Below are 12,964 nucleotides of genomic sequence, written 5' to 3'. Positions count from 1 at the left end.
ATTATTGTGAACCAGATGGGGTTTGTACAGCAGCAATATAAGGCACCATGGTCACCATTGCTAACTACAAACTGATATTCCTGCTTTTATTCATTTAATTCTGAGTCCCACCAGCTGCCGTGCTGGGATTTGAACTCACGCCCTCAGGCCATTAGTCTGGGCTTCACGATTACTAGTCCTGTGACATTTCCATCATACAAACACCTCTGCAGTGACCAGGTACCATATTGAACACCATCTCCATCAATTCCATCTTAGGCTGTTCTTGCCCCTTCACCCAGCCTATAGGGCACAGGAGCCACATTGAGGCCTCCCACAGTTCACTATCCCCCCTAACGTCTTGCTGACATCAGGGAACTTGATAACTTTGTATGCAGTTGTCTTACCTCAGCCATTAATATCGATCGTGAATCGCTGAGGCCCCTTGTGTTGAACCTTGTGGTACCCCAAAATGGTCTGTCAGTCCAAAAGTGTTCTGCTTTTTCCTACAGGCTGTCTACTCTCGGATAAGCCACACTAATATATTCCCTCCATTCCCATAGATCGGAGACCATGCTCGACGAGGGCATTCTAACATTTTTGAGCTACTTTGATCAGCCTCCAGTCCTTTCCCCAATGCGACTGCTTCTCACTGAGCCAGTGGCTGGCCCATTGGATCAAAGGCATTTTCACTCTCCTGAACCAAAAGGATATTTCTCCACTCATCCCAAGCTTACTCCCTCTGCTCCACTCTCACTCCACAGCCCTGCATCGATACCACAGTCCGATTCGCTTCCCATTGACCTTCTAACCTGCCCCGGTCTCTCCCTTTAGCCCTGTGTCAATCCCAAACCAATCCAAGTGCCCCACTACCAGTCCATGAACCCGTAGCAATGCCGAACTAATCCGACTGGCCCCTTCTCAACCATTACCTCTGTATCAATCCCAGAATAATTCAGCACTTTCCCACCATGACCATCAACGCCTACCAAATTAACGCCAATGCCCACAGCCATGTATTGATCCCTAAATAATACCATTGCCTCTCTGTCTGTCCCCACTGGTCAATATCAATCCTGAACTAATTCCAATGCCCCTCTCTGTTCCTTTTTATTCATTCACAGGATGTGGGCTTCGCTGGCTGGGCCAGCATTTATTGCCCATCCCTAATTACCCCTTGAGAAGGTGGTGGGTGAGCTGCCTTCTTGAGCCGCTGCAGTCCATATGGTGTAGGTACACCCACAGTGCTGTTAGGGAGGAAGCGCCAGGACTCTGTGACCCAGCGACAGTGAAGGAACGGCTGATATATTTCCAAGACAGGATGGTGAGTGACTCAAAGTGGAAATTCCAGGTGGTGGTGTTCCCATCTATCTGCTGCCCTTTTCCTTCTAGATGGTAGTGGGGTTGGAAGGTGCTGTCAAAGGACCCTTGTTGAATTCCTGCTGTGCATTTTGTAGACGGTACACACACTGCTGCTATTGTGCGTCGGTGGTAGAGGAAGTGAATGTTTGTGGATGGGGTGCCAATCAAGCGGGGCTGCTTTGTCCTGGATGGTGTCGAGCTACTTGAGTGTTGTGGGAGCCGCATCCATCCAGGCAAGTGAGGAGTATCCATCACACTCCTGACTTGTGCCTTGTAGATGGTGCACAGGCTTTGGGGAGTCAGGAGGTGAGTGACTCACTGCAGCATTCCCAGCCTCTGAGCTGCTCTTGTAGCCAGAGTGCATGTGTACACACACACACCTTTCTTTACCTACACAGAATACCAACAGAATTCCAATAAACATTCTCCCATCACAGCAGCTAAAAGGTCTCCTGCTTAATGAACAACAATGTTATGTACGAGGGATTTGTACGTTTATCACACAGTCATGGACAATAACGAAGTGATGGTAAACTAATAAGCTCAATTATAAAATGATAGTAAACTAATCAGGTTGGCTGAGATGAGGTTTCACTCTACTGAAGGGTAAACTAATCAGTCACCTAAAACAGCACAAGGCTGCTCTCAGAAAGAGTAAAAGAGGGAAAGCCCAGTGACCTTAAACACACAACCAAGAGAAGCAGAGATAGACTATGCTCAACAAGAACACAACAGCAACAACCAAAACTGTAAGATAAAATCAAAATACTGCGGACGCTGGAAATCTGTAACAAATACAGAAAATTGCTGGAAAAACTCAGCAGATCTAACAGCATCTGCGGAGAGGAAGACAGAGTTAACGTTTCGAGTCCGTGTGACTCAGCTCTGAAGGAGAGTCTGTCTCAGACTCTGTCTTTCTCTCTCCACAGACGCTGTCAGGCCTGTTGAGTTTTTCCAGCATTTTACGTTTCTGGAGAAACACTGACAGAGCAGGGGTCGGCGTCCCGGTCAACTGGAGAGTCCGGAGCTGCTGTGCGTTAGGACAGCGTGGGGCTACTATCTTGCTCTGTGCCATTCCGTTACACTACTTGTGCTTCTAATTAATAAACTTACTGCTGCTGATACCAAATGCCTCGAGTGGACAGTGACTAGTCAGAACTGAATGTCCCAGAAATGGACTCCAACTTACAACTGCAGATTAGAATTGTCTTCCCCTTTCAGCCCTGAGACCTGTTAAGCTGAGATTGTGATCCCTAGGCCTAGATGCTAAGGCAGCCTCTCCACTATTACCCTGTCCACACTGTGAAACTTTCCACATTCCCATGGCATCGCCTCTCATTCTTCCAAACTCCAGGGAATGTGAGCCGGGGTTACTCAATCCCTCTTCACAGAACAATCGCTGCAGGAGCTCCCCAGGCTTGTGGACTAGGCCCAACCAGCTTCAGCAGCTCTATCAACCTGACATTCAGCCGAAGTGGAGGTGGCTGCCGATGACCACACGGTGATCGTTAATATTCACAGCTCCTGAGGCACTGCAGCCATTCAGGTCTGTTGCAGCAAGAGCCGGAGAGGGTCCCTGACTCAGGAGGACAAGTGACATTAGCACCACACACGCTCCACACATCATCTCGCATTGACTTTTGCTGGCACGTCCCTTGTTTAACTACCCCCCACCCCCTCCCCCTCACCTCAACACCGCTACCACCCCTCCTCACCCCCTACCACCGCCCTATCCAGCCCCCTTATCCCCCTACACCCCTCTCCACCCCCCCGCCATTCACCAGAACCGTAACTGGACCCAGCCATATAAATACTGTGGCTATAAGAGCTGATGAAATGCTAGGAATTTGGTGACAATTAATTCACATCCTGCCCCTCACCCAACCCATGCCCTCCCCCACCACCCCCTCAATCCATGCCCTTCCAACCACCCCGCCAATCCATGCCCCTCTCCCCGCCACCAACCCAACCAATCCCCCTCCCCCCCACCAACCCAACCCAAGTCCCTCCCCCCACCACCCAAACCCATGCCCCTCTCCCCAACCCATGCCCCTCACTCCCAACCAATGACCCTCCCCCTACCCGTAGCCCCCCTTCCCCACCAACCAATGCCCCTCTCCCCCTACCAACCCGACCCATGCCCCTCTCCCCACCAACCCAACCCAAGTCGCTCCCCCCACCACCCCAACCCATGCCCATCTGCCCCGCAACCCATGCCCCTCACTCCCAACCCATGCCCCTCCACCCAACTTGTAGCCTGCTCCCCCCCAACCAATGCCCCTCTCCCCCCCACACCACCCCAATCAATGCCCCTCCCTCCCCTCATCTTGCAACGGCCCCCGTGAGGCCCTGGACTTGAGTTAGTTTTTGCCTCCACCAGTGTATCCTCTTCGGTTCCTGGTCAGCGACTGCTTCCTCCGAGCATTTCATTGCCCCTGACTGCTGTAAAGTTCCCTGGGGGAAGGAAACGGGCAACCCGGGGCAGGACTGCCACCTGATTTTACCCCTGCACCCCACCCCCACCCACTCCCACCAAAAATAAAATTAAGCCTCGTGCATCTTCCCAATTGCTTGACGCGCCTCCATGTTAACTTGCTGGTGAGTTCGTGTGCAAAGGCGCACAATTGTCCCCCCACCCAGTCTCTCTCCCGTCCCAAAGTGGTAGCTCCACATTTCAAAATGACCAATTGATTCGTCCATGGGACGTGGGCATCACTGGCATTGGCTGCCCATCCCTAATTACCCCTTGAACTGAGTGGCTTGCTGGGCTATTTCAGAGGGGCAGTTCAGAGTTAACCCCATTGATGTGGGTCTGGTGTCACATGTGGGCCAGACCAGGTGAGGAGGGCAGAATTCCTTCCCTGAAGGACATTATTGTGAACCAGATGGGGTTTGTACAGCAGCAATATAAGGAACCATTGCTAACTACAAACTGATATTCCAGCTTTTATTCATTTAATTCTGAGTCCCACCAGCTGCCGTGCTGGGATTTGAACTCACGCCCTCAGGCCATTAGTCTGAGCCTCAATATTACTAGCCCTGTGACATTACCACAATACCGCCACCTCCACTTTGACTGGGTTTCATATTGAACACCATCTGCATCAATTCCACCTTAGGCTGTTCTTGCCCCTTCACCCAGCCTATAGGGCACAGGAGCCACATTGAGGCCTCCCACAGTTCACTATCCCCCCTAAAGTCTTGCTGACATCAGGGAACTTGATAACTTTGTATGTATTACCTCAGCCATTAATATCGATTGTGAATCGCTGAGGCCCCTTGTGTTGAACTTTGTGGTACCCCAAAATGGTCTGTCAGTCCAAAAGTGTTCTGCTTTTTCCTTCAGGCTGTCTACTCTCGGATAAGCCACACTAATATATTCCCTCCATTCCCATAGATCGGAGACCATGCTCGACGAGGGCATTCTAACATTTTTGAGCTACTTTGATCAGCCTCCAGTCCTTTCCCCAATGCGCCTGCTTCTCACTGAGCCAGTGGCTGGCACATTGGATCAAAGGCATTTTCACTCTCCTGAACCAAAAGGACATTTCTCCACTCATTCCAAGCTTACTCCCTCTGCTCCAATCTCACTCCACAGCCCTGCATTGATACCAAAATAATCCCACAGTCCGAGTGGCTTCCCATTGACCTTCTCATCTGCCCCGGTCTCTCCCTTTAGCCCTGTGTCAATCCCAAACCAATCCAAGTGCCCCGCTACCAGTCCATGAACCCGTAGCAATGCCGAACTAATCCGACTGGCCCCTTCTCAACCATTACCTCTGTATCAATCCCAGAATCATTCAGCACTTTCCCACCATGACCATCAACGCATACCAAATTAACGCCAATCCCCACAGCCATGTATTGATCCCTAAATAATACCATTGCCTCTCTGTCTGTCCCCACTGGTCAATATCAATCCTGAACTAATTCCAATGCCCCTCTCTGTTCCTTTTTATTCATTCACAGGATGTGGGCTTCGCTGGCTGGGCCAGCATTTATTGCCCATCCCTAATTACTCCTTGCGAAGGTGATGGTGACCTGCTTTCTTGAGCTACTGCAGTCCATGTGGTGTAGGTACACCCACAGCGCTGTTAGGGAGGGAGTTCCAGGATTTTGACCCAGCGACAGTGAAGGAACGGCCGATATATTTCCAACTCAGGATGGTGAGTGACTTGGAGGGGAACTTCCAGGTGGTGGTGTTCCCATCTATCTGCTGCCTTTGTCCTTCTAAATGGTAGTGGGTTTGGAAGGTGCTGTCAAAGGAGCCTTGGTGAATTCCTGCAGCGTATCTTGTAGATGGTACACACACTGCTGCTACTGTGCGTCGATGGTGGAGGGAGTGAATGTTTGTGGATGTGGTGCCAATCAAGCGGGGCTGCTTTGTCCTGGATGGTGTCGAGCTTATTGAGTGTTGTGAGAGCTGCACTCATCCAAGCAAGTGGAGAATATTCCATCACACTCCTGACTTGTGCCTTGTAGATGGTGCACAGGCTTTGGGGAGTCAGGAGGTGAGTGACTCGTCACAGGATTCCTAGCCTCTGACCTGCTCTTGTAGCCACAGTATTTATATGGCTGTCACCAGCCCTGTGTCAATCCCAATCTAATCCCACTGCCCTGTTTTCTCCCCAGTGATCTGTATTAACCCCAGGATAATCCCACGGCCTTCCATCTCACCACAGTGCTGTATCACTCCCAAACCAATCGCACTGCCCCACTCTCTTCTGATACCTTTGTGCCAAAGCTGATCTAATCAGACTGGACGCTAATGTTACAATAAAGCTGCATCAGTCCCTAACTAATACATTTTGTGAGCCAACATAGAAGCGGCCAGGAAACAAGAAATGCAAATCAGGTGCAATTAAGAATGTGCCTTGCCAACAACGTTCACACCCAATGAGATAATAATAATAATACTAGTAGTAATAATGTTACTTATGTAAATGATAATAATACCAACAATAACAATGATATTAGTAGTAATAATAATGATACTAATGTAAATGATAATAATGCCAACAATAGCGATAATAATAGTAGTAATAATACTAAAATAAATGATAATAGTAATACTAACAATAGCAACAATAAGAAAACAACAATGATAAAAGTAATAATAAAAATAAAAACAGGAGTAATAATAATTAAAATAACAATAACAATGATAGTAATAATGTGATAATAATTTTATTAGTAATAATAACAACGATAGTAATAATGATAACAGTAATAAGTATAATAATAAGGGATGAGTAATAACAAAACATTAATAATAGTAAGAATACTAATAGTAATATTAGCAGTAGTAACAATAGTGACAATAATAACAACAATAAAGTTATTAATAGTAATAGGAAAATAAGAAGAAGAAGGACAGGGTAAGGATGCCAGATTTCCATGTCTAATGGTCATTAGGAAATCCAATGGCTATTTACAACAATGTTGTTATTTCATGGCTGCCATTACTGTTGGAGGGTCAGCACTGAGGGAGTGCTGCACTGTCAGAGGGTCAGTACTGAGGGAGTGCTGCACTGTCAGAGGGTCAGTACTGAGGGAGTGCAGCACTGTTGGAGAGTCAGCACTGAGGGAGTGCTGCACTGTCGGAGGGTCAGCATTGAGCGAGTGCTGCAGTGTCGGAGGGTCAGTACTGAGGCAGTGCCGCACTGTCAAAAGGTCAGTACTGAGGGAGCGCTGCACTTTCGGAGGGTCAGTGCTGCACCATTGGACCTTCAGTACTGAGGGAGTGCCGCACTGTCGGAGGGTCAGTACTGAGGGAGTGCTGCACTATCGGAAGGTCAGTACTGACGGTGTGCTGCACTGTTGGATGGTCAGTACTGAGGGACAGCCGCACTGTCGGAGGGTCAGTACTGAGGGAGTGCTGCACTGTCGGAGGGTCAGTACTGAGGGAGTGCAGCACTGTCGGAGGGTCAGTACTGAGGGAGTGCTGCACTGTCAGAGGGTCAGTACTGAGGGAGTGCCGCACTGTCGGAGGTTCAGTACTGAGGGAGTGCAGCACTGTTGGAGAGTCAGATCTGCAGGGTGCCTGTTGGCGGAGCCGCTCTCATGGAACTTGAGTCCACAAACCTCCTGCCCAGTGGTGAGTGAGAGCTTGAAGCCTGGTCTAAAAAACTTGTGGCTGTGGAATATTTGACACCCGGCTGAGTATTCCCCACCGTGCTGCTGATCTTATCAGAAATGGAAAACAAAAACAGAATTACCTGGAAATACTCAGCAGATCTGGCAGCATCAGCGGAGAAGAAAAGAGTTGACGTTTTGAGTCCTCATGACCCTTCGACAGAACTGATTTTTCTTTACAATGAGAGGGGTGAAATATAAGCTGGTTCAAGGTGGGTGGTGGGGGGGAGAGAGAAGTGGAGGGGGGGGTGTGGTTGTAGGGACAAACAAGCAGTGATAGGAACAGATCATCAAAAGATGTCACAGACAAAGGAACAGAAGAACAAAGAGGTGTTGAAGTTGGTGATATTATCTAAACGAATGTGCTAATTAAGAATGGATGGTAGGGCACTCAAGGTACAGCTCTAGTGGGGTTGGGGGGGCATAAAAGATTTAAAAATAATGAAAATAGGTGGGAAAAGAAAAATCTATATAAATTATTGGAAAAAAAAAAGGAAGGGGGAAGAAACAGAAAGGGGGTGGGGATGGAGGAGGGAGTTCAAGACCTAAAGTTGTTGAATTCAATATTCAGTCCGGAAGGCTGTAAAGTGTCTAGTCGCAAGATGAGGTGTTGTTCCTCCTGTTTGCGTTGGGCTTCACTGGAACAATGCGGCAAGCCAAGGACAGACATGTGAGCAAGAGAGCAGGGTGGAGTGTTAAAATGGCAAACGACAGGGAGGTTTGGGTCATTTTTGCGGACAGACCGCAGGTGTTCTGCAAAGTGGTCGCCCAGTTTACGTTTGGTCTCTCCAATGTAGAGGAGACCACATTGGGAGCAACGAATGCAGTAGACTAAGTTGGGGGAAATGCAAGTGAAATGCTGCTTCACTTGAAAGGACTGTTTGGGCCCTTGGATGGTGAGGAGAGAGGAAGTGAAGGGGCAGGTGTTACATCTTTTGCGTGGGCATGGGGAGGTGCCATAGGTGGGGGTTGAGGAGTAGGGGGTGATGGAGGAGTGGACCAGGGTGTCCCGGATGGAATGATCCCTATGGAATGCCGACAGGGGTGAAGGGAAGATGTGTTTTGTGGTGGCATCATGCTGGAGTTGGCAGAAATGGCAGAGGATGATCCTTTGAATGCGGAGGCTGGTGGGGTGATAAGTGAGGACAAGGGGGACCCTATCATGTTCCTGGGAGGGAGGAGAAGGTGTGAGGGCAGATGCGCTGTTTCTTCCCCCTTCCTTTTGTTTTTTCCAATAATTTATATAGATTTTTCTTTTCCCACCTATTTTCATTATTTTAAAATCTTTTATGCCCCCCCACCTTCACTAGAGCTGTACCTTGAGTGCCCTGCCATCCATTCTTAATTAGCACATTCACTTAGATAATATCACCAACTTCAACTATTAGTTCTTTTGTTCCTTTATCTGTGACATCTTTTGATGATCTGCTCCTATCACTGCTTGCTTGTCCCTACAACAACAACCCCCCACTCTCCACTTCTCTCTCTCTCTCTCCCCGCCCCCACCCCGCCCACCTTAAACGAGCTTATATTTCACCCCTCTCATTGTAAAGAAAAATCAGTTCTGTTGAAGGGTCATGAGGACTTGAAATGTCAACTCTTTTCTTCTCCGCCGATGCTGCCGGACCTGCTGAGTTTGTCTAGGTAATTCTGTTTTTGTTTTGGATTTCCAGCATCCGCAGTTTTTTGTTTTTATCAGAAATGGAGCTGGCCAGGGGGTCCAGCATTGGCACGGAGTGTGCTTACAGGAGGTGTGGGCCGGGAAACATTCGGGGCATTGTCTGGGCTGCTCCACTCCCAGGATCAGCTGCCAAGAGCCATCCCACCAGGTTAGGGTTAGGGTTAGGGAGTTGCCTGTTGGGATGTTGGAGGGGTTGGCGTGAGGGAATTAACTCCAGGAAATGTAAAGGAAAACGCAGTTCCAGGGAAAGGAGTTGGGAATGACGGAATGCCGTTCTGCCCATTTTTCCCGTGCTGGCCCTTTGAAGGGGCGATCAAATTAGTCCCATTCTCACCTACTCTTCCCCTTCCCCACCCCCTCCCCCACCCCCACCAACCCCATAAATCTTCCAACTTCAAATATTTAATCAATTTCTCTTCTCAACCTTCCTATTGACTCTGCTGCCAGTGTCCTTTCAGATCCTGCATTCGAGATTACAATGACCTCCTTCATTAAAACAGTTCCCCCCGCCTCCTCCCCCTCATTCCTTCCTCCCTCTTCTCTTCCTCCTCCCCCTCATTCCTCCCTCCCTCTTCTCTTCCTCCTGCCCCTCATTCCTCCCTCTTCCTCTCCACCTCCTCCCCCTCATTCCTCCCCTACCTCCTCTTCCTCCTCCCCCTCATTCCTATCTCCTCCTCTCCACCTCCTCCCCCTCATTCCTCCCCCACCTCCTCTTCCTCCTCCCCCTCATTCCTCTCTCCTCCTCTCCACCTCCTCCCCCTCATTCCTCCCTCCACCTCTCCACCTCTTCCCCCTGCCTCCTCTCCACCTCCTCCCCTTCCTCTCCACCTCCTCCCCGCCTCCTCCTCCCCTCATTCCTCCCTCCCTCCATCCCCCTCATTCATCCCTCCCTCCCCCTCATTCCTTCCTCCCTCCTCCCCCTCATTCCTCCCTCCCTCCTCTCCCTCATTCCTCCCTCCTCCTCTCCACCTCCTCCCCCTCATTCCTCCCTCTTCCTCTCCACCTCCTCCCCCTCATTCCTCCCCTACCTCCTCTTCCTCCTCCCCCTCATTCCTATCTCCTCCTCTCCACCTCCTCCCCCTCATTCCTCCCCCACCTCCTCTTCCTCCTCCCCCCATTCCTCTGTCCTCCTCTCCACCTCCTCCCCCTCATTCCTCCCTCCTCCTCTCCACCTCTTCCCCCTGCCTCCTCTCCACCTCCTCCCCTTCCTCTCCACCTCCTCCCTGCCTCCTCCTCCCCTCATTCCTCCCTCCCTCCATCCCCCTCGTTCATCCCTCCCTCCCCCTCATTCCTTCCTCCCTCCTCCCCCTCATTCCTCCCTCCCTCCTCCCCCTCATTCCTCTCTCCCTCCTCCCCCTCATTCCTCTCTCCCTCCATACCCCTCATTCCTCCCTCCCTCCCCCTCATTCCTCCTTCCATCCATCCCTCCTCATTCCTCCTCTCCACCTCCTCCAGGTTGTTTTTTTGACAATTGACTGAAACCTGGGTCCTTCCTTCTCCTTATTTACATTGTCGAAACACTTCACCACTGGGGATGCCTCTATTCAGTCACCCCTAAGGCATTCTCTGCTCGAAGGGGAACAAACCCAATTCCTCCTCCAACCTCTCCACATTCACTGAACTTCCTCACCCCATTCTGGCCAATCTCCCCTGCACCTTGAATCACTATCCTGCCAGAACCCTTTTCTTTAAAAAAAATCATTCAAGGGATGTGGGCTAGACCAGTATTTTCAGGCCATCCCCTCATCGCCCCATGCTCAAGGGGCATTTCAGAGTAAGGACAGCAGATTTCACATGAGGGGAACCAAAGGTTTCATGTCAACATCAGCATTATAATTACAGAGGTTTGTACTGGTGGGATTTGAACCCAGAGTATTACACTGGGTATCAGTAATACTAGTCAGTGACAATACCACTAGGACACCACCTCCCCATAGATATTACATGCCCAGAGTTTGATGCTCTGTTTAAGTGAGTTTGAGGAACCAGCCCACACATTTTGCCAATTCCTCTGGTTACATCGAGGCCTTGCAAGGCCCACTCTCTTCAAAGCCTGTCTTCATTTGACCTTGAGATTCTGGTGTGCGTACTCCTCTCCTTCTGAAGATGCATTAATCTGTGGTCCTCAATGGACTGGGTTCCCCCGGGTCAGGCCAACAGCCTTTATCCATCAGCCCTGTCGATCGGCATGAGGACGATGCGCATTTCGAAGAGGCTGCCTCCCTGCCCTTCTGCGCTGCAGAGGCCATCGTGGACTTTGTGCGCTGCTCAAAGACATGCGGTCCCAAGGGAGAGCTTCCTGTCAGTGACACCACGGGGAGAATTATACACCCGGCATTGCGAGAGTGGGACCCATACGCCTAGGCGTAAAAATGACTTGCAGTGACATTGGGGTGAGCGCCCGCCGATAATTAAAAGGTCCATTAAGGCCACTGATGTACTAATTAAGTCCAAATTCATGCTGCCCATCCACCCTTTCGGTCAGCGGGCAGGCGAAAAGGCCAAGCGGCCTTGACGTGTTTTTAGGAACCTTCACCCACAGAGCGGGATGAGCTTTCCTGAAGATTTTACTAATTGAATAAAAACATTTTCTATGAAAAATAAAAACATGCTGCGCCTCGTGTGACACAGTCACAGGAAGGGACGTGTTTCAATATGATTTGTAACGTTTTTAATATCTTTAAAAAGCACATCAATCTCCCTGAGGCAGCTCCGCCCGCGCACGGCGTGAAACAGCACTGGACCCGACGCTCCCTCCTCCACCCCCTCCCGCACATGTGGTGCTCAGTCTCACCGCTCACCATCCTCGCCGGGACACGGGTAGCGCTCGGTCTCACCGCTCACCATCCTCGCCGGGACACGGGTAGCGCTCGGTCTCACCGCTCACCATCCTCGCCGGGACACGGGTAGCGCTCGGTCTCACCGCTCACCATCCTCGCTGGGACACGGGTAGCGCTCGGTGTCACCGCTCACCATCCTCGCCGGGACACGGGTAGCACTGGGCATCACCGCTCACCATCCTCGCTGGGACACAGGTAGATCTCATTCTCACCGCTCACCATCCTCACTGGGACACGGGTAGCGCTCGGTCTCACCGCTCGCCTTCCTCGCTGGGACACAGGTAGCGCTCGGTCTCTCCGCTCGCCATCCTCGCTGGGACACAGGTAGCGCTCGGTCTCACCGCTCGCCATCCTCGCTGGGACACAGGTAGCGCTCGGTCTCACCGCTCGCCATCGTCGCTGGGACACAGGTAGCGCTCGGTCTCACCGCTCGCCATCCTCGCTGGGACACAGGTAGCGCTTGGTCTCACCGCTCGCCATCCTCACCGGGACACGGGTAGCGCTCGGTCTCACCGCTCGCCATCCTCGGCGGGACACGGGTAGAGCTCAGTGTCACCGCTCACCATCCTCGCTGGGACACAGGTAGCGCTTGGTCTCACCGCTCGCCATCCTCGCCGGGACACGGGTAGATCTCATTCTCACCGCTCACCATCCTCGCCGGGACACGGGTAGATCTCATTCTCACCGCTCGCCATCCTCACCGGGACACGGGTAGATCTCAGTCTCACCGCTCACCATCCTCGCTGGGACACGGGTAGATCTCAGTGTCACCGCTCACCATCCTCGCCGGGACACGAGTAGCGCTCGGTCTCACCGCTCACCATCCTCGCCGGGACACGAGTAGCGCTCAGTGTCACCGCTCACCATCCTCGCTGGGACACGGGTAGCGCTCATTCTCACCGCTCGCCATCCTCGCCGGGACACGGGTAGATCTCAGTCTCACCGCTCACCATCCTCGCTGGGACAC

At 51.1% G+C, this 12,964-nt stretch overlaps 1 protein-coding gene across 1 annotated transcript in view; it reads right to left on the bottom strand.

Moving 5' to 3' along the window:
• LOC121269346 (solute carrier family 43 member 3-like) overlaps positions 1–12,348 on the bottom strand; it is a 110,227-nt gene extending 97,879 nt beyond the window's left edge. Inside the window, exon 1 of the mRNA XM_041173898.1 lies at positions 12,174–12,348. Within this exon, the coding sequence (XP_041029832.1) occupies positions 12,174–12,348 (175 nt within the window). The remainder of the gene's footprint in view (positions 1–12,173) is intronic.
• Between the last annotated feature and the right edge of the window lie 616 nt (positions 12,349–12,964).

This window comes from Carcharodon carcharias, chromosome 24, assembly GCF_017639515.1.
Source record: "Carcharodon carcharias isolate sCarCar2 chromosome 24, sCarCar2.pri, whole genome shotgun sequence".
NCBI lineage: Eukaryota > Metazoa > Chordata > Chondrichthyes > Lamniformes > Lamnidae > Carcharodon > Carcharodon carcharias.
The sequence above is the reverse complement of the archived record's forward strand: the minus strand, read 5'-3'. Positions and strand labels throughout refer to the sequence as shown.